This window comes from Coregonus lavaretus (assembly GCF_964263955.1).
Source record: "Coregonus lavaretus genome assembly, chromosome: 31".
Taxonomy (NCBI): Eukaryota; Metazoa; Chordata; class Actinopteri; order Salmoniformes; family Salmonidae; genus Coregonus; species Coregonus lavaretus.
Window position 1 is genome coordinate 10,818,521 of NC_140018.1, and position 25,670 is coordinate 10,844,190.

The 25,670-nt window shown below is 43.5% G+C and overlaps 1 protein-coding gene across 1 annotated transcript; it reads left to right on the forward strand.

Moving 5' to 3' along the window:
* Nucleotides 1-13,401: 13,401 nt before the first annotated feature.
* On the forward strand, nt 13,402-25,453 carry LOC311106651 (heme-binding protein 1-like). Its single transcript, XM_084149044.1, has 5 exons — nt 13,402-13,987; nt 17,858-17,952; nt 19,294-19,435; nt 23,029-23,212; nt 25,207-25,453. Exons 1-5 carry the CDS (start codon nt 13,741-13,743, stop codon nt 25,376-25,378), a joined length of 840 nt encoding a protein of 279 aa, XP_084005170.1. The 5' UTR covers nt 13,402-13,740; the 3' UTR covers nt 25,379-25,453.
* Nucleotides 25,454-25,670: the final 217 nt, after the last annotated feature.

Sequence of the window (25,670 nt, forward strand, 5' to 3'; positions counted from 1 at the left end):
CACGTGGTGCGGAGACAGCTTCTCGCCACGCCACTTGGTAGGAGCGACCGGTCAGGTAGGACGCAATCCAGGAGTGAGCCGCGCCGGAGATGCCCAGCTCGGAGAGGGTGGAGAGGAGGATCTGATGGTTCACAGTATCAAAGGCAGCAGACAGGTCTAGAAGGACAAGAGCAGAGGAGAGAGAGTTAGCTTTAGCAGTGCGGAGAGCCTCCGTGACACAGAGAAGAGCAGTCTCAGTTGAATGACCAGTCCTGAAACCTGACTGGTTTGGATCAAGAAGGTCATTCTGAGAGAGATAGCAAGAGAGTTGGCTAAAGACGGCACGCTCAAGAGTTTTGGAAAGAAAAGAAAGAAGGGATACTGGTCTGTAGTTGTTGACATCAGTGGGATCGAGTGTTGGTTTTTTGAGAAGGGGAGCAACTCTCGCTCTCTTGAAGACGGAAGGGACATGGCCAGCGGTCAAGGATGAGTTGATCAGCGAGGTGAGGTAGGGGAGAAGGTCACCGGAGATGGTCTGGAGAAGAGAGGAGGGGCTGGGGTCAAGCGGGCAGGTTGTTGGGTGGCCTGCAGTCACAAGTCGCAGGATTTTATCTGGGACTTGTGACTGCAGGCCACCTGTTCTGTGAGCTCGCAATGAGTCATCAAGCCACGGAGATGGAGGGGAGGACCGAGCCAGCCGGGAGGATAGGGGACACAGAGAGTCAAAGTATGCAGAAAGGGAGGAGAGGAGGGTTGAGGAGGCAGAATCAGGAGATTGGAGGGAGAAGGATTGAGCAGAGGGAAGAGATGATAGGATGGAAGAGGAGAGAGTAGTGGGAGAGAGAGAGCGAAGGTTGCGGCGGCGCATTACCTTCTTTTCAAAGTGGTTGACGAAGTCATCCACAGAGAGAGAGGAGGGGGGGGGGGGGTGGGGGGGGGAGGATTCAGGAGGGAGGAAAATGTGGCAAAGAGCTTCCTAGGGTTAGAGGCAGATGCTTGGAATTTAGAGTGGTAGAAAGTGGCCTTAGCAGCAGAAACAGATGAAGAAAATGTAGAGAGGAGGGAGTGAAAAGATGCCAGGTCGGCAGGGAGTTTAGTTTTCTTCCATTTCCGCTCCGCTGCCCGGAGCTCTGTTCTGTGAGCTCGCAATGAGTCATCAAGCCACGGAGATGGAGGGGAGGACCGAGCCAGCCGGGAGGATAGGGGACACAGAGAGTCAAAGTATGCAGAAAGGGAGGAGAGGAGGGTTGAGGAGGCAGAATCAGGAGATTGGAGGGAGAAGGATTGAGCAGAGGGAAGAGATGATAGGATGGAAGAGGAGAGAGTAGTGGGAGAGAGAGAGCGAAGGTTGCGGCGGCGCATTACCATCTGTGTAGGGGCAGAGTGAGTAGTGTGGGAGGAGAGCGAGAGAGAAAAGGAAACAAAGTAGTGGTCGGAGACATGGAGGGGAGTTGCAGTGAGATTAGTAGAAGAGCAGCATCTAGTAAAGATGAGGTCAAGCGTATTGCCTCATATACATATGAGATGAGTAATGCAAGATATGTAAACATTATTAAACTGACTAAGATACTAAGGGACTATCTAACTGGAAGGAAGGAAGGAAGGAAGGAAGGAAGGAAGGAAGGAAGGAAGGAAGGAAGGAAGGAAGGAAGGAAGGAAGGAAGGAAGGAAGGAAGGAAGGAAGGAAGGAAGGAAGGAAGGAAGGAAGGAAGGAAGGAAGGAAGGAAGGAAGGAAGGAAGGAAGGAAGGAAGGAAGGAAGGAAGGAAGGAAGGAAGAAGCTGAACAGGACTGTCGACACAGCACACACAGCTCAAGCCCTGGGTTACGTTCAGTAGGTCCAAAGTGAGAGAGACCTCTCCGGGGCTAAAGAGGAGAGGAGATTAGATGAGATGAGACCTTATAGATTCCTATTAGAGATAATTAGCCCTGTCCTTCTAGACATACTTTACAGTAAAACTGACACAATCAAAGTAAATCAAGGGTGGATAAGGACACGTGACAGTATACAGCCATCATGGTCTAGCTACATTGAGAGAGGTAGGGGTGTTGGTGGGCATAGAGGGGCCCGCAGGAGGGGGCTGGGCATTGGAGAGGACAGACACAGACACACCACTCACTAAGTGGGAGAACACACATACACATCACACCAGGGCAGGATTACCGAATGGGCACGCAGGGCACGTGCCCCGGGGCCCCCGACCTCATGGGGCCCCCAACCAAAATTATTATCAGCATATGATAGCAAAATGTGTAGAATTGCAGGAAATTAGCTTTAAACTCCAAATGTCTATTTTAGCTTCATGGCAAATGTGTAGAATAGCAGGAAATTAGCTTTAAAGGCTATTCCATGCGAGAAATTGCCAAGAACCCAAAGATCACGTACAATGCTGTGTACTACTCCCTTCACAGAACAGCGCAAACTGGCTCTAACCAACGTCAACAGTGAAGAGGCGACTCCGGGATGCTGACCTAGGCAGAGTTGCAAAGAAAAAGCCATATCTCAGACTGACCAATAAAAATAAAATTGATTAAGATGGGCAGTCTGAGATATGGCTTTTTCTTTGCAACTCTGCCTAGAAGGTCAGCATCACGGAGTCGCCTCTTCACTGTTGACGTTGAGACTGGTGTTTTGCGGGTACTGTTTAATGAAGCTGCCAGTTGAGGACCTGTGAGGCGTCTGTTTCTCAAACTAGACACTCTAATGTATTTGTCCTCTTGCTCAGTTGTGCACCGGGGCCTCCCACTCCTCTTTCTATTCTGGTTAGAGCCAGTTTGCGCTGTTCTGTGAAGGGAGTAGTACATAGCGTTGTACGAGATCTCAGTGTCTTGGCAATTTCTCGCATGGAATAGCCTTCATTTCTCAGAACAAGAATAGACTGATGAGTTTCAGAAGAAAGTGATTTGTTTCTGGCCATTTTGAGCCTGTAATCGAACCCACAATTGCTGATGCTCCAGATACTCAACTAGTCTCAAGAAGGCCAGTTTTATTGGTTCTTTAATCAGCACAACAGTTTTCAGCTGTGCTAACATAATTGCAAAAGGGTTTTCTAATAATCAATTAGCCTTTTCAAATGATAAACTTGGATTAGCAAACAGGACTGATGGTTGCTGATAATGGGCCTCTGTACGCCTATGTAGATATTCCATAAAAAATCTGCCGTTTCCGACGGCCTCCCGAGGTCTAAGGCACTGCATCGCAGTGCTAGCTGTGCCACTAGAGATTTTGGTTCGAGTCCAGGCTCTGTCGCAGCCGGCAGCGACCGGGAGACCAATGGGGCGGCGCACAATTGGCCCAGCATCATCCAGGGTAGGGGAAGGTTTGGCCGGCAGGGATGTTCTTGTCTCATCGCGCACTAGCGACTCCTGTGGCGGGCCGGGCGCAGTGTACACTGACTCGGTCGCCAGGTGTACGGTGTTTCCTCCGACACATTGGTGCAGCTGGCTTCCGGGTTAAGCGGGCACTGTGTCAAGAAGCAGTGCGGCTCGGTTGGGTTGTGTTTCTGAGGACGCACGACTCTCAACCTTCGCCTCTCCTGTGTCTGTACGGGAGTTGCAGCGATGGGACAAGACTGTAACTACCAATTGGATACCACGAAATTGGGGAGAAAAGGGGGTAAAATACCACAAAGAAAAAAAAATCAGCTGTTTCCAGCTACAATAGCCATTAACAATGTCTACACTGCATTTCTGATCAATTTGATGTTATTTTAATGGACAAAAATATTGCTTTTCTATCGAAAACAAGGACATTTCTAAGTGACCCCAAACTTTTGAACGGTAGTGTATATATATATATATATATATATATATATATATATATATATATATATATATATACTGAACAAAAAATATAAATGCAACATGTAAAGTGTTGGTCCCATGTTTCATGAGCTGAAATAAAAGATCCCAGAATTGTTCCATACGCACGAAAACTTGTTTATCTAAAATTTCGTTCACAAATTTTGAATCAGAGGCAGAAGCTTAAGCCCATATGCCATCCCCATCCACAATGCCCTAGCAAAACCGAAACCTACTTGAGTGTAACAGCGCTCACTGTTGCTCCTAGTGGCTGGTTTCCACATCATCTCCCGATGTCCTAAGACATGGATGGACGTCGAATACTGACTTGTACTGTATCATGGGTGACCTGGCTGGGTATGAGAGCCCTACCGTTGAACGTCTAAAGGGCCAGCTAAGTGTTTATTAAGGCTTGAAGGTGAGTTGCCAAGAGGTGTTCCTTCAGTCTTTAAGGATCAGACTGAAAGTATCACATACCCAAGCATCAACAAAATCAGAGATCTATTTCAGTAAATCAAATGCTTTCAATCGTGTCTGATTACCATTTAATTGTGATTTTTTTTTGTCATTGATCTACACAAAATACTCCATAATGTCAAAGTGATAAGAAAATTCTACACATTTTTATTCAATAACTAAAATGTATTTGTTGCATACAGGGCCCTTTTTTTTAGGAACTCAGTCGGGGTCTCAACTTACTGTTGAGGGTTACAATAGTACACTGAACACAAATATAAACACAACATTCAACAATTTCAAAGATTTTACTGAGTTGTTTTTTTTGTATCTTTATTTTAACAGGGAAAAACAGACTGAGATCTCTTTTACGGCTGTGCCCTGTGTAAACATGTTGACATGTACAGTTTTAGACATACAGAAAATAACATTTCAAACATACAAAACAAAAACACAATTCAACAGAAACAATCACAGACAACATCATATTGATCCTCCATAACATTTTTTAAATGGGCAAGGGACACCAGAGTGTTTAACTTAAGTTCGATCTGCAGTTTGTTCCATAAATAAGGTGCAAAGGACCTGAAGGCAGTCCTACCCAACTCTGTAGAGACCACAGGAGTCTCTAATGTAATCCATGCCTCTCTAACCTGGTGGTCCCTGCACGCACCACCCACGTGGAGTTCCAGGTCTCCGGCAGTTTCTGGAACTGCCGTTCTGCAGCCAACAAGGCAGAGTTCATCTCAGCCTATGTTACCCTCCAGTCCCTCGACTTCTTGGCGCTGACGGAAGCATGGATTACCACTGAAAACATTGCTACTCCTACTGCTCTCTCCTCGTCTGACCATGTGTGCTCGCATACCCCGAGAGCATCTGGTCAGCGGGGTGGTGGCACAGGAATCCTCATCTCTCCCAAGTGGACATTCTCTCTTTTTCCCCTGACCCATTTGTCTATCTCCTCATTTGAATTCCATGCTGTCACAGTCACTAGCCCATTCAAGCTTAACATCCTTGTCATTTATCGCCCTCCAGGTTCCCTTGGAGAGTTCATCAATGAGCTTGACGCCTTGATAAGTTCCTTTCCTGAGGATGGCTCACCCCTCACAGTTCTGGGTGACTTCAACCTCCCTACGTCTACCTTTGACTCAATTCTCTCTGCCTCCTTCTTTCCACTCCTCTCCTCTTTTGACCTCACCCTCTCACCATCCCCCCCACTCACAAGGCAGGCAATACGCTTGACCTCATCTTTACTAGATGCTGTTCTTCCACTAATCTCACTGCAACTCCCCCCCATGTCTCCGACCACTACTTTGTATCCTTTTCTCTCTCGCTCTCCTCCAACACTACTCACTCTGCCCCTACTCAGATGGTAATGCGCCGTCGCAACCTTCGCTCTCTCTCTCCCGCTACTCTCTCCTCTTCCATCCTATCATCTCTTCCCTCTGCTCAATCCTTCTCCCTCCAATCTCCTGATTCTGCCTCCTCAACCCTCCTCTCCTCCCTTTCTGCATCCTTTGACTCTCTATGTCCCCTATCCTCCCGGCCGGCTCGGTCCTCCCCTCCTGCTCCGTGGCTTGACGACTCATTGCGAGCTCACAGAACAGGGCTCCGGGCAGCTGAGCGGAAATGGAGGAAAACTAGACTCCCTGCGGACCTGGCATCTTTTCACTCCCTCCTCTCTACATTTTCTTCATCTGTTTCTGCTGCTAAAGCCACTTTCTACCACTCTAAATTCCAAGCATCTGCCTCTAACCCTAGGAAGCTCTTTGCCACCTTCTCCTCCCTGCTGAATCCCCCCCCCCCCCCCCCCTCCCTCCCTCTCTGTGGATGACTTCGTCAACCATTTTGAAAAGAAGGTTTGAAGACATCCGATTCTCGTTTGTTAAGTCAAATGACACTGCTGGTCCTGCTCACACTGCCTTACCCTATGCTTTGACTTCTTTCTCCCCTCTCTCTACAGATGAAATCTTGCGACTTGTGACGGCCGGCCGCCCAACAACCTGCCCGCTTGACCCTATCCCCTCCTCTCTTCTCCAGACCCTCTCCGGTGACCTTCTCCCTTACCTCACCTCGCTCATCAACTCATCCTTAACCGCTGGCTATGTCCCTTCCATCTTCAAGAGAGCGAGAGTTGCACCCCTTCTCAAAAAACCAACACTCGATCCCTCTGATGTCAACAACTACAGACCAGTATCCCTTCTTTCTTTTCTCTCCAAAACTCTTGAGCGTGCTGTCTTTAGCCAACTCTCTTGCTATCTCTCTCAGAATGGCCTTCTTGATCCAAACCAGTCAGGTTTCAAGACTGGTCATTCAACTGAGACTGCTCTTCTCTGTGTCACGGAGGCTCTCCACACTGCTAAAGCTAACTCTCTCTCCTCTGCTCTTGTCCTTCTAGACCTGTCTGCTGCCTTTGATACTGTGAACCATCAGATCCTCCTCTCCACCCTCTCCGAGCTGGGCATCTACGGCGCGGCTCACTCTTGGATTGCGTCCTACCTGACCGGTCGCTCCTACCAAGTGGCGTGGCGAGAATCTGTCTCCGCACCACGTGCTCTCACCACTGGTGTCCCCCAGGGCTCAGTTCTAGGCCCTCTCCTATTCTCGCTATACACCAAGTCACTTGGCTCTGTCATATCCTCACATGGCCTCTCCTATCATTGCTACGCAGACGACACACAACTAATATTCTCCTTTCCCCCTTCTGATAACCAGGTTGCGAATCGCATCTCTGCATGTCTGGCAGACATAGCAGTGTGAATGACGGATCACCACCTCAAGCTGAACCTCGGCAAGACGGAGCTGCTCTTCCTCCCGGGGAAGGACTGCCCGTTCCATGATCTCGCCATCACGGTTGACAACTCCATTGTGTCCTCCTCCCAGAGTGCGAAGAGCCTTGGCGTGACCCTGGACAACACCCTGTCGTTCTCCGCTAACATCAAGGGAGTGACCCGATCCTGTAGGTTCATGCTCTACAACATTCGGAGAGTACGACCCTGCCTTACACAGGAAGCGGCACAGGTCCTAATCCAGGCACTTGTCATCTCCCGTCTGGATTACTGCAACTCGCTGTTGGCTGGGCTCCCTGCCTGTGCCAATAAACCCCTAAAACTCATCCAGAATGCCGCAGCCCGTCTGGTGTTCAACCTTCCCAAGTTCTCTCACGTCACCCCGCTCCTCCGCACACTCCACTGGCTTCCAGTTGAAGCTCGCATCTGCTACAAGACCATGGTGCTTGCCTACGGAGCTGTGAGGGGAACCTTCAGGCTCTGATCAGTCCCTACACCCAAACGAGGGCATTGCGTTCATCCACCTCTGGCCTGCTGGCCCCCCTAACTCTGCGGAAGCACAGTTCCCGCTCAGCCCAGTCAAAACTGTTCGCTGCTCTGGCACCCCAATGGTGGAACAAGCTCCCTCACGATGCCAGGACAGCGGAGTCACTCACCACCTTCCGGAGACACTTGAAACCCCACCTCTTTAAGGAATACCTGGGATAGGATAAAGTAATCCTTCTACCCACTGGCTATAAGGTGAATGCACCAATTTGTAAGTCGCTCTGGATAAGAGCGTCTGCTAAATGACGTAAATGTAAATGTAAATGTGATCTGGTTTTAAAATTAATATATCTAGTGGAAATTAATGATGATATATATGGAGGTAGTTTTAAAAGAAGTGCTTTATAAATAAACAAGAGAGCATGTTGCTCTCGCCTCACAGATAGAGAGGCCCAACCCACATGTTGATATAGAAAACAGTGATGAGTTTTGTAACTATCACCCGTGATAAACCTGAGTGCACAATTGTAAATAGCATCCAGTGGTTTTAATGTGTTTGCCGATGCATGCATATAGATAATATCACCATAATCTAAAACAGACATAAAAGTAGCCTGCACAGACAAGCCCTGTTTCTGTAAAGGAACCCTATCTTGAATTTGAGCTTTTTTCCCAATTCAGTAACATGTTTTTTAAAAGAAAGCCTATCATCTAACCATACACCTAAGTATTTATATGCAGAGACCTGTTTGATATGAGTACCATCCAAGCTAGTGATTACAAAAGTGTTTCTAATTGAGAGTTTAGACCTAGAAAAAAACATAACATTTGTTTTCTTAGCGTTTAAAACAAGTTTAAGCTGAGTTACAGTTCATATAAGGAAATCAGTCAATTTAAATCAATTCATTAGGCCCTAATCTATGGATTTCACATGACTGGGAACACATATATGCATCTGTTGGTCACAAATACCTTTTAAAAAAAGGTAGGGGCGTGGATCAGAAAACCAGTCAGTATCTGGTGTGACCACCATTTGCCTCATGCAGCGCGACACATCTCCTTCTTATAGAGTTGATTGTGGACTGTGGAAAATTGTCCCACTGCTCTTCAATGGCTGTGAAAAGTTTCTGGATATTGGCAGCAACTGGAACATTCTGTTGTACGCATCGATCCAGAGCATCCCAAACATGTTCAATGGGTGACATGTCTGGTGAGTATGCAGGCCATGGAAGAACTGGGGCATTTTCAGCTTCCAGGCATAGTGTACAGATCCTTGCGACATGGGGCCGTGCATTATCATGCTGAAACATGAGGTGATGGTGGCAGATGAATAGCACGACAATGGGCATCAGGATCTTGTCATAGTATTGATGTGCATTCAAATTTCCATCGATAAAATACAATTGTGTTCGTTGTCCATAACTTATGCCTGCCCATTCCATAACTCCACCGCCACCATGGGGCACTCTGTTCACAACGTTGACATCAGCAAACCACTTGCCCACACAACGCCATCTGCCCGGTACATTTGAAACCAGGATTCATCCGTAAAGAGCACACTTCTCCAGCGTGCCAGTGGCCATCGAAGGTGAGCATTTGCCCAGTGAAGTCGGTTAGGATACCGAACTGCAGTCAGGTCAAGACCCTAGTGAGGACAACGAGCACGCAGATGAGCTTCCCTGAGACGTTTTCTGTCAGCCTGTGAATAAATTATTTGGTTGTGCAAACCCACAGTTTCATCAGCTGTCTATATCAGTCTAGTAAAGGCCCAGTGCACTACTTTCGTGAGAAAGAAAAAATTAACTAAATGTATTTGAGAATTTACCAGCATTTGTAACTTGAGTCTGATAATTATCTGTACAAAACAGTTTATCGGATAATACTTGTGGAATATAAAAATACTTTCTTGAAATACTTTGCAAATGCAGCTTATTTCTATGTGAAAACTGAAATGGTCTACTCTTCCTGGGGTCCAGCAAAATTAAGGCAGTTATACATTTAAAAAAACATGACATTAGAATTACATATTGCAGAGAAAGGGACAGGGCAACAACTCTTTCAATTCCAGCTATTGAATCCTGCAAGATAATGTTCTTAATTATAAAACCACTTTTTTGCCAAATTGGAGATGCTGAAAAAATGTTTTTGCCCACACGCTAATTCTACAAAAATATTTTTCAGGGGGTGCTGCAGCACCCTCAGCACCCCTACTTCCCGCGGCTATGCTCTGGTGGACCTTCCTGCAGTCAGCATGCCAATTGCACACTCCCTCAAAACTTGAGACATATGTGGCATTGTGTTGTGTGACAAAACTGCACATTTTAGAATGGCCTTTTATTGTCCCCAGCACAAGGTGTACCTGTGTAATGATCATGCTGTTTAATCAGCTTCTTGATATGCCACACCTGTCAGGTGGATGGAATATCTTGACAAAAGAGAAATGCTCACTAACAGGGATATAAACAATGTGATAGAAATAAGCTTTTTGTGCATAGGGAACATTTCTATGCAATTCGAAATTTGGTTGTGCAACAATTTTTTGATTGGTAAATTAGTCTAGCCAGTTATCTAAACTTGTAGTACCGACCAGCACGCAGGGCAAGTACACAGGGGCCCTGTCCTCCAGGGGGCCCCCATTGATTTGTTAGTCACTCTCACTCAGCTATCACTAACATGGCATGAGTCATGGCAAAATGAGTAGAATTGCTGGAAATTAGCTTTAAACCTGCAAATATTTCTCTCCACCCCATGGCAAAATGGGTAGAATTGCATGATTTTTAAAATACAATTGCCAAATTTTCACCCCGCCCCATGGCAAAATGTGTAACGGTAGCTAACGCACTTGTGTACATCGCGCTGTTCCGTACATTTGACCTTATTTTAGCGCCCCAAAAACGTAATACATCCAGGTCAACTGTAATACAATACCATTGTAAAGCACAATTTCTCGCCTTTCCAGCAAAATCAATGACGAGACCTTCATGCTGCCCGTCTCTGCATGATTGAAGAAAGTAACGGAGCTCCGCCGGGTCTTTTTTTAAATGGCGGGTGGGGAAGCGAAAGCTACGGCGTCATAGTGAAAGGCGGAGATATGTCGTGTGGGGAACCGGCTTTTTTCACACGATTTGTCCAAATTATCACCTCTAAAATGTAAATAAAACTATAAAGAGTTTATATAATGTCTCATTACATACCTATTTGAAGGGTTGTGTCAAATTTGAATAGGGTTTTTAGGGCGGCACTGAATTTATCTTCACAATTAAACTGTGGGTGTCACGGTTTTTGAGAGTCATGACGGCTCGCAGTGATTATGCGAAAAATTAACAATTGATTGAATTAACTATTGATGAACTCACGAGAAATTAACTTTACACTCACCATTACACTCACCATTGATCATTTCTTGTTTTTAATCTGCGAGAGAAGCGCTACACCTGGTGGAAAGAGGCTGTACGGCACAGAATTAGTTGAATAATGCATGCCGTACGTTAAATCATGACATGTCACACTTTAACGTAGAGCGTCAGCGGGGTCAGTATTTTCAACTTTTCTCCATACTATTGGTCCATTACCATGTCAATCAATGCTGAATCGAAACTTAGTTCACACCCCAGATTTTGATGCTAACACAGTCGCTACAGTCCCATTAGTTTTCATTGCAGCCTCGTTTGAATGCTGCGGTTGCCCACATATGTACGCAACGGCATTAGCTACCGTTAGAACTGCAGCACTTGCTTTAAAACTGCAAAAATGTATCTCTGCCAATGGAAAAATGTGTAGAATTGCATGAAATGTTTTATAACATTTGTTACAAATCTTGCTTAGGGCCCCCAAAAGGCTAGAGTTGGCCCTGGTTGCAAAGTATTCACCCCCTTTGTTTAGGCCAGCATAAATATGTTCAGGAGTAAAGTTAGGATTAACAGATCGCATAATAAGTTCCATGGACTCACTCTGTGTGAAATAATAGGGGTTGACTTAATTTTGGAATAATTACCCATTCCTCTTTCCCCCATACATACAACGTCTGTAAGGTCCCTCAGTCAAATATTGAATTTCAAGCATTGATTCAACTACAAAGACCAGGGAGCTTTTCAAAAGCCTCATAAAGAAGGGCAGTGATTGGTAGATGGGTAATAATAACAAATCAGACATTGAATATCTCTTTAAGCATGGTCAAGTTAATAATTATGGAAAGGGTGACCTTTGCTAATATTTACAATTGGTAAGTCCAATTTGTAGCTCTTAAATTAAGGACCATGGTTGATGACCCACTGCCTTAAAGGGATACTTCGGGATTTTGGTAATGACTCTACTAGGGCTGACGCAATTTAGTCGACTGGTCGATTGTTTGGTCGATAGGCTGTTGGTCGACCAAGATTTCTTTAGGCGAGCAGTAGCAAAAACATAATAATGTAATCATGGCGTACAAGACACCTGTCTGATTCGCGCCTGTCTGAGTGGACTGATCCATTGTGGAGGCCGTGGGGATGGCACAGTCCATCAGTCTAAGACATTGTATATGGTTATATTATGTAAGAACAATGGTGCAACACAAATAAAAATAATATTATTTTATAACAAATGCGCTTTCTCCCGCGTTGGATAGTGGTCGCTGTTTGCAGTTTGGAAATGCATCGGTGCGCTGTTGAATTGTACATAATAGCAAAGTTAGCCAGCATATTGGTGTTGAGAACAATGCGGTGGAGGCAGCAGGGGAGCTAGGAGACGAGAAAACAGCCCTTGTCTTAATTGTCCAAGAAAAGTGAGGTCAGAAGAAACCCCAACTTAATAATAGGCAAATATAGGCAAATATTGTACAATCCAGGTGTGCAAAGCTCTAAGAGACTTACCCAAGAAGACTCAGAGCTGTAATTGCTGCCAAAAGTGTTTCTAACATGTATTGACTCAGGGGGGTGAATACTTACTGTTTCTAATCAAGGTATATTAATATTTTATTTGTAATTAATCTTGGGGGAAAAAATAGATTTTTTCTTTCACTGACATTACTGAGTATTTTGTGTAGATCGTTGACAAAACATGACAATCAAATCCATTTTAATCACACTTTGAAACACAATAAAATGTGAAGAAATCCAAGGGGGTGAATACTTGCCATAACAACCTGTGGGTCACTTCCACAATTATTTGTTTGTGTAACCCACAAAATGGTATCACTATGGAAGCCCATTCCCGGCAGCATTTAAATAAATAAAAATATGGTATCTCGAAATTTACATTTATGTATCTCGAGATTTGGAGATAGTATCTAAAAAAAATGATAGTATCGACGTAAAAAAAAGAATGTGGCAGGAATGAGCTTCCATAATGTCTGATATAACCCTCCTCATGGCCATGTACTGTGGATCCCTGACCCAATTCAAATAGATCATACTGGGGGTTTATCTGGTACTCAGGGATGTCAGTGGGTGCCCGGACATTAATGAATGAGCTGAAATGGGAAATGTGATTAGATTGATGCATTGATTGACAGAGTGGACTTAAAAAATACACACTGAGCAATTAACTTGTATTTCAACTGTTATAGACAAAAATATCTGGATTAGTTTTCTACCTGAATCCTTCATAAATGAGAAGTCTCTTTGCACACTTTTTGAACAGAAGGCACACTTTATTGACCCCTTGAATTTGCACAGAATTTATTTTAAAATGTATTTTGCACAAATATATTTACACAAAGGTAATGTCAAAGTTAGTCATGTATATTTTTTATACGTTTAAATGTTTTCTTAACCTATCAGATCATTTTTGGCATAAGGTTAGCAGTGTGGATAAGGTTAGGGTTGAAATCAGATTTTAAGAAGAGAAAATTTAGAAATAGGCGGGGTTTAGCCATTTGTAGCTGTGGTAACTAGTGACGACCCACTGTATGCCATGTGATCAGAGAGAGAGAGAGAGAGAGAGAGAGAGAGAGAGAGAGAGAGAGAGAGAGAGAGAGAGAGAGAGAGACTTGAAATTAAAGTATCTATATTATACTTTGTACATCAGTCGTACGTATTTGACAGGCACTGTCGACCTAATGCCGTGGTTGTCATGATTCGTTCGTTTCGTTTGTAAAGTTTTCTGGGCTTGCTAGCCAGTTTTCAAGCTAACTAGGTCGGCAATCTCGGCAACATTGTAGCCTGCTGTTATCACTTCAACAATCTTCAACCCCCCGCTGGAGATCTGCGACTGTTGCCAGTAGTTTTTGGACACTTCTGTCAAGAAAGAACCATGAATGGAGGAGGCTGCCACATGAGTGGCGGAGGAGGTGACAGTCGCGTGGGCGAATCTGGATCGCGACCCACTATCACGCTGGAGGACTTGGATACCTTCAACGAGGATGACTTCGATTCAGACCTCCGCAGCAGCAACGGAGGGCCAGATGAGGAAAACAATGCTATGGAGGAAGAGGGTCAGGATCGCCTGTTAAACTACTGGCAGGACATTGGCAGAGGACATCATGTTGAAGTGCCCCAGGGTAAGAGGGGGAAAGTTGTAGATTTAGGTTGATCTAGGGTCGAAATGCAAGCATGCACACGTTGTCTTGCACATGAAACTTTTTAATCACGACTTGCTCCCCTCGCAGACAGACAAACTCCTGTTTTATTCGAACGACAACTTAAACCACTATCCTTGACAGCGTGGTGTGTAGGTGGGGAAAAACGCCATACGTGAGGTCTGTATTTACATGTAAACCATTTAGATTTTAAATAATTTCTGGCCCATTATGGCAGAAGATGACTTGGACCAGCAACACAAGATAAACACAACTTCTCATCAAGCCTACTAAATACTCATTTGTACTGGCACATGTTATTATGTGGTATAATGGAGTGTGAACTCACATTGTCGTTATGGGAAATGTAGGTTAATTGCACAGGTCTGAACTTTGTTCACAACACTAGGGAAAAGGGACAACTCACCCTTTCAGAATCAGCTTTCGAAGGAAAAAATAGACCACATCAAAGTAAATGGTTGGCTGTGAGAGAACTCGTGACTGATAAACTAGCCTGCGCTATTCAACCTGTTGTAGGATGGAGGAGAATATAACACCTACACGTTGATAAGGCTAACACCTCTAGATGTTATTTTGTGGAATAGACCTAGGCCTACAGGCTAGGTAGTTTATCTAAACATTTTAGATATGCAAGCCTATTTGCCCTTTCAGTCATAAAATGGAGGTTATAATCAGATTTATGAGTGAGTTTGTTTGTAGCCACATCTCGGAGTTAAGCAGCTGAATGGGCCTAGATTGTTTTGGTTCTAGTGCAGATGGGTACAACATGGGTATCATAGCCTAGCTGTTTTCCTCCTGTACAGAAAGTAGGTCATAGGCCACATGAGGAAAACAAACAAAAGCTTTCATAGTTTAGGCTAGTTGATCAGAGAGAGAATGGTGCTTGATTAGACTACCTCAAAGTTAATTTGTGTGTCATATTTGGTCACAGGCCAGGGTTCTACAGCAGGGGTGTCAAACTCATTTTAGCTCAGGGGCCACATAGAGGAAAATCTATTCCCAAGTGGGCCGGACCGGAAAAATCATGGTGTGTGTATATATATATATATATATAACTTAAAAACAACAACTTCAGATTGTTTTCTTTGTTTTAATACGATCAACATAAAGCTGGAGCCTGAGGACAGTGTGTCCAAAATAGTACAAGCACAACATCACTATTAATCATAAAACACATCAAGTTTATTTGAAAATTCTAAAGAAAAAGAACGCAAACACACAATGCCTCAGTGATTAACAGAACTGTTTCACAGATCACAGAACTATATCAGGGGGTCATTTCTCAAGCAGAAATGTAGATAAAAAGAATGAAATCCTGTTCCCCAAACAAGTGCAAGAACCACAGTCAAGAATAGGTTAAATATACAAATAAAATCAATTAAAAACAATAGCACATCAACATAAAAACATATAAACATAAAGCTGGAGCCTGAGGACAGTGTGTCCAAAAGCACAACATCACTATTAATCATAAAACACCTCAAGTTATTTGAAAGTTCTGAGGACAAAGAACACACAAACACACAATGCCTCAGTGATTCACAGAAGTATATCACAGATCACAGAACTATATCAGGGTGTCTCATGTAGCACTTTAAGTGGGGTTGCATAGTTTATTTGACTCCTGATACCTGGCATCTTTTAGCTTTCACCAGCGCATCAATATCAGGCGTCACATCCTGAGTGGCAGCCAACTTCAGGATGTGATTCAAGTGCTTGTGCGTGAGCCTTGAGCGCAGCTTTGTTTTATTTATGCTCATTACAGAGAGAACTTGCTCACAAAGATATGTGGTTCCAAACATGCACAACAGTTTTGCAGCGAGGGCTGTCAAGTTGGGGTAACCTGGCAAGAGATTCTGATTAAATGTGTCCAAGCCAGCTGCGGCAAATTTGCCCTTCAAATCCGAGTCACACTGCAAGTCTATTATTTCAAGTTGGATGCTGACTGGCAGATCAGAGGGATTCACGGTGAATGGCGAGCAAAAAACATTGAAGTCTTTCTCCTGTTCACCAAAAATATGAAAGCGTTGCTCAAACTCCCGTAACAGTCCCGTTATTTTATCTTTGAACCGCTTCATGTCTGCCACATGTTGGGTCGCGCACACATTTTTCAGACAGTGGAAGTGAGCTCCATCACCACCGGCAAGTTGCGTCTCCCACAATGACAGCTTCAACTTGAAAGAACGTATGCTGTCATAATACTGCGTGACAACTTTGTTGCGCCCTTGCAGCTGTTTGTTCAAGTTATTCAGGTGCTCTGTAACATCCACCATAAATGCAAGGTCCTGCATCCATTCTTTGGAATGGAATTCTAACACTGTTCAATTTCTTCTCGTAAATCAAAGAAACGCCTCAGCACCTCGGCTTAACCATCTTACCTCAGTGTGGTATGGCAGGCCATAGATGTGGTCTTTCTCTCTGAGAAGGCTGTCAAACTGACGGTGATTCAGGCTTCTGGATCGGATGAAATTAACAGTTTGGATGACCACCTTCATGACGTTATCCATCTTTAATGACTTGCAACACAAAGCCTCCTGGTGCAAAATACAGTGAAAAGTCAAAAAATCACGTCCTCCATTTGCAGATTGCACTTTTCTCTGAACTTTGTCACAACGCCTGCTTTTTTCCCGATCATTGAGGGCGCACCATCTGTAGCCAGGCTGACAGCGCGGGACCAGTCCACTCCGACCCTGTCCAGCGCGCCGACAAGTGCGTCGTATCTGTCATCGGCACCAACTCCACGAACTCCTCGGTGACGGTCAATGTGTCATCACCTCCGCGGATGAAAATGGCCAGTTGTGCAACATCTGTAATGTCCGTGCTTTCATCAATTGCAACTGAAAACGCAATAAATGACTTTACTTTTTGCTTCAACTGGCTGTCCAAATCCACTGAAAGATCGGAAATCCTGTCTGCAACTGTGTTTCTTGTCAGGCTGATATTTACAAAAGCCTGACGCTTTTCAGGGCACACAATCTCAGCTGCCTTCATCATGCATGTTTTTACAAATTCACCCTCACTAAATGGTTTTGAAGCCACTGCGATTTCATTAGCAATGAGGTAGCTAGCTTTCACTGCAGCGTCACTGATGTCTCGGCTGTGAGTAAACACAGACTTGACCTACTTGCTCTGCCCCGGTATAAACAGTTTGCTTGCTTAACACAATTGCTATTGCGCCATCCAGTGGACGCAATTGGAACAGCAGTTTATTTTATTGAAAAATTGCAGCGCATTTTTATACTTTACAAAATCATCTCGCGGGCCGGATTAAACCCGTTTGCGGGCCTGATCCGGCCCGCGGGCCGGACGTTTGACACCCTTGTTCTACAGTGTACAATGACCCCAAAGTTAATTTGTGTCCTACTTGAGCGTACAGTGGATTCTGCAGTGTTGTGCAGTGCACAGGCCACCCAAAATGGTGGCAAACCTGTCCATCTGAAACAGCCCCACGTTAGCTAAATGTTCCTATGATGCGCTTCCTTAGGGCTCTCATTGCTTTCTAAACTTCAGTCACTCGTCTAAGATCACTCACTGAGAAGATACTTTGTAGAAATGTAACACTCAATACACTTCTATTAGCCTAGTCAAAATCTATTTTGAGATTGTCTACTTGTTTTCAAACTGATTTTTCTATTATGTTATAATATTATTCTCATCAAAACTGTTTCCTTTACACAGAACCCCAGTGTACTACAGCACAGCAGTATAATTATTATTGTGCTGTATGCCATCTGAGGAAGAGAAACCGATCACCGTCTTGTGTGGTCGTTTTTTCTTGTAGGTGGCATCACGTGACATCAGGCTCTAACCCCTCTGTCCCTTTCCTTCCAGACATGGCCCAGCCCATCCAACAGCTCACCTCAGACACAAAGAACACAACGGACAGGGAGAAAGTCCCCTTCACACTGGTCACATGCAAAGAGAATGTAAGCTAATCTAGCCCCCTGTGTACTCATTCATTGCTCCCTCTGTCCCCATCACCCAGTAGGGAAAGATTGACTGGCCGACAGGCAGTTGCTTTATCTATCTAATATTCTCAGCTTGATTTAATGGAGTTTGAGTAAACAGGGAAAATTGAAAGTAAGAGTATTGATGCTAGCCTTTGAGCATTTTCTTTAATTTGAATTAGATAAGAAGATAGATATATGAATATCTACCACTCTTTATATAGCTCGCTCTATCTCTATTGCTTTCTTTATCGATCAATTCCAGGGATTGACATTAAGGTCTGAAAGGCAATTGCCCATCAGGCAAGTCAAAAGTATTTTTTTTGGTTGCCCGAAGATTATGAACACTTGCCTGAAAGTGTAAATTAGCTATTTACATGCACAAATGCCATATACAGTATTGCCTGCCTTTCACCTACACGTAGGGGAGGAACCAGAAAGATCAGCTCTGGAATTCTTAGTATTTTGGTTGTTGTCAGTAAAGAAAAATCGCAGAGCAGGCTCAACTTGCCCGACTGGCATAAATGCCATACATTTGTTGTCTTTCATTTAAAAAAATGGGGAGGAACCAGAGAGATCAGCTTTAGGCTATTGGAATTCTTTGCAGTTGGGTTGTTTAAAACAAAAATTAAAGGCCCAGTGCAGTCAAAAACGTGATTTTCCTGTGTTTTTATATATATTTCCACACTATAAGGTTGGAATAATACTGTGAAAATGATGACAATGCCCTTTTTGTAAGAGCTGTTTGAAAAGACCATCTGAAATGTCAGCCTGTTTTGGTGGGATGGAGTTTCGGCCTGCATGGTGAAATCACCAGGTGTTAAATTAGTTAAACCAAAAATAAAGAGTTCCAAACTTCTCTGCCAATAACACGTTTTCAGTTTTCCCCTCCCTACTAAGACAACTCCCAGACAGTCCTAGCAAAATTCTTGCTTGAGAAATTGCTCTTTGCTAAGAAGTTTTTCTTTTTGACCATTTTAATTAAAAACAATCACAGTAAGGTACTTAATTGTTACCCAGAAATTATTTGATTTTTTTTTTTTAAACGGGTGCATTGGACCTTTAAATCACCTGCCCAATGGGGCAACCTCAGAACAGGCTCAACTAGCACGACTGCTCAGTTCACTTGACCCAGGAAAAAGGGCAACCCTTAGTCTATCTGTAATTTCTCTCTTTCTCTCCCGCTCTCTCTCCATTTCTCTCTTCTTTCTCTGTTCCTGTCCCTCTCCCTGTTCCTCCCGCTCTGTCCCTCTCTCTCAACGACCCTCTAACTATGAGTCCATTTATCCGTTGTTCTGCCCTATGCATTGTCCTGTGCAGTGTGGGAATGTACAGTATGAGAAGAGAGTCTACAAGAAGGCCAGCTGGGCATGTATCACTGTGCGAGAGGACACATACGAGCAGAGCATCTGTGCCGGCTTCATGAAGCTCATGCGATATATCTGCCAGCAGAATACCACAGGTGAGTGAGAGTAGCAGAGAAGGATCCATGTAGTTCATTTAGTTGTGTAGGCCACATATAGTGCCTTGCAAAAGTATTCTTCACATTTTATTGTTACAAAGTGGGATTTAATTGTCATATTTTTGGTCAGAAATATACACTAAATACTCTGTCAAAGTGGAAGAAAATAAAATATTTTTAAAGATTTAATAAAAAAGTAAATAAATTATAGTCATTGCATAAGTATTCAGCCCCTTTGTTTAGGCAAGCCTAAATTAGTTCAGGAGTAAAATGTGGCTTAACAAATCGCACATAAAATTACATGGACTCAATGTGAAATAATAGGGGTTGACATGATTTTTAAATGACTAACCCTTCCTGTGTTCCATACATACATCTGTAAGGTCCCTCAGTCAAGTATTGAATTTCAAGCACAGATTCAACTACAAAGACCAGGGAGATTTTCAAAAGCCTCATAAAATAAAGGGTTGGTAGTAGATGGGTAACAATAACAAATCATGAATTGAATATCTCTTTAAGTATGGTCTAGTTAATAATGATGCTCTATATTTAAGCAATAAGGCCCGAGGGGGTGTGGTATATGGCCAATATACTACGGCTAAGGGCTGTTCTTAAGCATGACGCAGCGCAGAGTGTCTGGACACAGCCCTAAGCCATGGTATATTGGCCATATATCACAAACTCCCGAGGTGCCTTATTGCTATTATAAACTGGTTACCAATGTAATTGGAGCAGTAAAAAATAAATGTTTTGTCATACCCGTGGTATACGGTCTGATATACCACGGATATCAGCCAATCAGCATTCAGGGCTCGAACCACCCAGTTTATAATATGTATTAAACCACCCAGACATCTCAAGATACAGTCGTCCTTCTGAACTGAGCTGCAGGACAGGAAGGAAACTGCTCAGGGATGTTACCATGAGGCCATTGGTGATTTTAAAACAGTTACAGAGTTAAATGGCTGTGATGGAAGAACCTGAGGATGGATCAACAACATTGTAGTGACTCCACAATAATTACCTAAATGACAGTGAAAAGAACAACACAAATATCCAAAACAAGCATCTTGTATGCAACAAGGCACTAAAGTAATACTGCAAAAAAACATGCCAAAGGAATACACTTTTTGGCCTAAATGCAAAGCCCTATGTTTGGGGCAAACGCATCACTGAGTAACTGCTTCCTTATTTTCAACCATGGTGGTGGCTGCATCATGGTATGGGTATGCTTGACATCAGCAAATACTGGGGAGTTTTCAGGATAAGAATGAATGGGATAGGGCTAAGCAAAGTCAAAATCGTAGCGCAAAACCTGCTTCAGTCTGCTTTACACCAGACACTGGGAGGGGAAATCACCTTTCAGCAGGACAATAACCTGTAACACAAGGTGAAATCTACGCTAGAGTTGCTTACCAAGAGGACAGTGAATGTTCCTAAGTGGCCAGGTTATAGTTTTGACTTAAATCTGCTTGAAATACTATGGCAAGACTTGAACATTGCTCTCTAGCCATGATCCCCAACATCTTGACAGAGCTTGAAGAATTTTGAAAAGAATAATAGGCAAATATTGCACAATCCAGGAGTGCAAAACTCTTAGAGGTGTTTCTATCATGTATGGACTCAGGGAGCTGAATACTTAGGCAACGACTATATTTTATTTGTATGAATCTTTTAAAAATGATCAAATTTTTCTTCCACTGACAGACTATTTTGTTGTAAAAAAAATAAAAAATATCTATATTTTTTTACTTAAATCAATTTTAATTCTACTTTGTAACACAATAAAATGTGAAGAAGTCCAAGGGGGGTGAATACTTATGCATCAGTTGCCATAACAACCCGTGGGTCACTTACCCTCCTTTTTCCTTGCTCTCGTTGTTGTTATTATTATTATTATTATTATTGTGATGATCATTATAATAATAAGTAATGTCATTATCATTAGTAGGCTTACAATAGCAGCCTTGTATAACCACGATCGAGCTGTAGGCCTAAGAGCGCACCCTGTTTAGTCTTAATACCGTAACTGACTTTGGCCTAGATTTCAATACTTACAGTGCATTCGGAAAGGAGTCAGACCGCTTGACTTTTTCACATTTTGCTACGTTACAGCCTTATTCTAAAATTGATATTTTTTAGAAACAATTCTAAAAACCTGTTTTTGCATTGTCATTATGGGGTGTTGTGTTTCGATTGATGAGAGGGAAAAAAACAATTTAATCTATTTTAGAATAAGGCTGTAACATAACAAAATGTAGAATAAGTCAAAAGGACTGAATACTTTCCGAATGCGCTACTGTATCAATCAATCATTTTATTTGTTCATGTCATCACACAGCGTAGGAGTCATTCATGATTTGAAATGCAATGAAGCATTTTTAAATAAAATAACAAAGCGACCTTGAGTAATAAAATGTTCCATTTCGGAAATTGCATTCACGAATTAATGCGACTGTTTTTAGTCTTTGCTGTAATAAAGGCTGTACAAGAAAACGTTACAACAGACTGGTACGCTTATAATTAATTTTGTGTTTACATTGTTTACACCTGTTTGGCACACATAATATGCACGTAGCGCTTGCTCCTTACCTTATTTTTATTGATCTCCAGTATTTTCCACAACTAGTCAAATTTATTCCACACATCCGACTTCCCCTTTACCTCCTGAGCAACCAGTAAACATTCCCCCGTTTCGAGTTTATTTGTCACGTCCTCTGCATCCATTTTGCTGTCATGTGTTACCGTGTTCAGAATTTGTTATAACCAGTTTGTTGACGTGATTATGATATGCTGTAGGTCAGGCCCTATTGGTCACGTTGCATACATGTGTTACGTAAAGAGAGCAAGGGTTGTGGAAATAGGGAATGTTTTTCCAAAAAATATGAGGGATTTCGATAACACAACTTTTCAGTCAGAAATGGCTGTAATTATGTTGCAGCTTCAGCAACATGGACAGCGCGATACACACTGTTGATGTTCTGTGGTGGTCGCTGCAGCAGGGAGGAGAGAGAGACAACGGGTGCTAGTCACAGTCACTCGCTGTTTTTTTTTAACCACAGCACAGCAAACCTGAGCCAGGCCCAGCAAAATCAAATAAATTGCGGTCGGACTCCCTCTAGTCATTTGTGTGTCTTTAATTATTTCATCAAACAGTTCGCTTAAAGCATCAGACAAGCTCAGTGCATATAGTTGATTTGATTAAAACACATAGGATGTGTCTATTTATTGACCAATCGATTGGTCGAAAGAACAGACGACTCTGGTCAACCAATATTTTTTGGGGTTGGGGACAGCCCTAATTCCCCAGAGTTAGATTAGCACGTGGATACCATTTTTATGTCTTTGTGTCCAGTAAGAAGGAAGTTGGAGGTTGTTTTGCGGCCAGTACTAACTAGCGTTAGCACAATGACTGGAAGTCTATGGGTAACGCTAGTTAGCAATTGCGCTAGTTAGCAACTTCCTTCAAACTGCACGTAGAGACATAAAAATGGTATCCACAAGTTAATCTGACTCTGAGGAAAATGCCCAAATCCCGAAGTATCCCTTTTAACCTCTGTTTGGATCCTCCTCCCTCCCTCTGTGTGTGCCAGGTAACTACCTGGGTATGACCCTTCCCATTGTGACAGTGGTGAGGACTGATGACTCCCGCTCCAGCCTGTCCAGAGATGTGACAGTGGCCTACTACCTACCGTCCCAGCACCAGGACCACCCCCCCATGCCCTTTGACCCTGACATCACCATGGAGACATGGCCTGCCACCGTGGTCTACAGCAGGTGAGGAGGGGTCCTGTCCTATTTCGCTAAGGAGACATGAGAGCTATGTAGACATTTGCATTATTATAAATTGTTGTTTTTTTACTTTATTGTTAGCATTATTAATGTTAGTGTTATTTATTAGATTTGTACTTTATTAGACATACACTAAATACAAAAGTATGTGGACACCCCTTCAAATTAGTGTATTTGGCTATTTCAGCCCACCCGTTGCTGACAGGTGTATAAAATCGAGCACACAGCCATGCAATCTCCATAGATAAACATTGGCAGTAGAATGGCCTTACTGAAGAGCTCAGTGACTTTCAACGTGGTACCGTCATAAGATGCCACCTTTCCAACAAGTCAGTTCGTAAAATGTCTGCCCTGCTAGAGCTGCCCTGGTCAACTGTAACTGCTGTTATTGTGAAGTGGAAACGTCTAGGAGCAACAATGTCTCATCCGCAAAGTGGTAGGCCACACAAGCTCACAGAACAGGACTGCCTAGTGCTGAAGCACGTAGTGCGTAAAAATCGTCTGTCCTCGGTTGCAACACTCACTACCGAGTTCCAAATGCCTCTGGAATTAACGTCAGCACAATAACTGTTTGTCAGGAGCTTCATGAAATGGGTTTTCATGGCCGAGCAGCCGCACACAAGCCTAGCATCGGCTGGAGTGGTGTAAAGCTCGCCGCCATTGGACTCTGGAGCAGTGGAAACGCGTTCTCTGACGTGAAGAATCACGCTTCACCAGCTGGCAGTCCGACTGACGAATCTGGTTTTGGCGGATGACAGGAGAACGCTACCTGCCCGAGTGCATAGTGCCAACTGTAAAGTTTGGTGGAGGAGGAATAAGGGTCTGGAGCTGTTTTTCATGGTTCAGGCTAGGCCCCTTAATTCCAGTGAAGGGAAATCTTAACACTATAGCATACAATGACATTCTAGACAATTCTGTGCTTCCAACTTTATGGCAACCGTTTGGGGAAGGCCCTTTCCTGCACAAAGCGAGGTCCATACAGAAATGGTTTGTCAAGATAGGTGTGGAAGAACTTGACTGGCCTGCACAGAGCCCTGACCTCAACCCCATCAAACACCTTTGGGATTAATTGGAACGCCGACTGCAAGCCAGGCCTAATTGGCTAACATCAGTGCCCAACCTCACTAATGCTGTTGTAGCTGAATGGAAGCAAGTCCCGCAGTAATGTTCCAACATCTAGTGGAAAGCCTTCCCAGAAGAGTGGCTGTTATAGCAGCAAAGGGGGGACCAACTCCATATTAATGCCCATGATTTTGGAATGAGATGTTCAACTAGCACGTGTCCACATGCATTTGGTTACATAGTGTACACTGAGTCTACAACACATTAAGAACACCTTCCCAATATTGAGTTGCAGAACAGCCTCAATTCGTTGGGGCATGGACTCTACAAGGTGTCGAAAGCGTTCCACAGGGATGCTGGCCCATGTTGACTCCAATGCTTCCTACCGGTGTGTTAAGTTGGCTGGATGTCCTTTGGGTGGTGGACCATTCTTGATACACATGGAAAACTGTTGAGCATGGGAAACTGTTGAGCATGAAAAACCCAGCAGCGTTGCAGTTGACACAAACCAGTGCGTCTGACACCTACTACCATACCCCATTCAAAGGCTATTTTGTCTTGCCCATTCACCCTCTGAATGGCACACATACACAATCCATGTCTCAATTGTCTCGAGGTTTAAGAATCATTCTTTAACCTGTCTCCTCCCCTTAATCTACACTGATTTTTTTAAAAGTGGATTTAACAAGTGACATCAATAAGGGATCACAGCTTTCACCTGGATTCACCTGATCAGTTTGTCATGGAAAGAGCAGGTGTCCTTAATGTTTTGTACACTCAGTGTATATTTACAAAATAAGTGTTTCTATTATAATACATGGATACACATTATTGCAATTTGATGATGTAATGATTTATAATAACTTTGCATTAACAGTGTAACCTTACAGAGATGGATGAATCTCTCCCCCTGCCAGGTCGTTCAGCGGGCCCACTACTGAGACCTCTATCCTAGGGGAGATCCATGCCCTGGGCGAGGTGCTGGACTCTCCAGAGCTGTGTGTGAGCGAGTCCTTCATCGTTGCCGGCTATACCAGCCCCGCAGCCGCACACCGACACAACGAAGTCTGGTTCCTGGAACGCTGCTAAATTGGCAATGTAACAAAACAACAACAAAAAAAATGAGTGTTAAACACTCTCATGGCAATAAATTGTATTACAGCGAACCAAATTGAAAGCCTCAACCAAACCAAAAGTAGCAGAATTTCATAAAATTGGGTTTAAAGTTTACAGATTACATCAAGGAAACGAGTACACAAGTATGCTTCATTTTAAAATGTATTTTAATAGGGCCATGGTCTCAGGCAGATAATAATATTATAATAATATATGCCATTTAGCAGACGCTTTTATCCATGACCCTTGGCGTTGCAAGTACCAT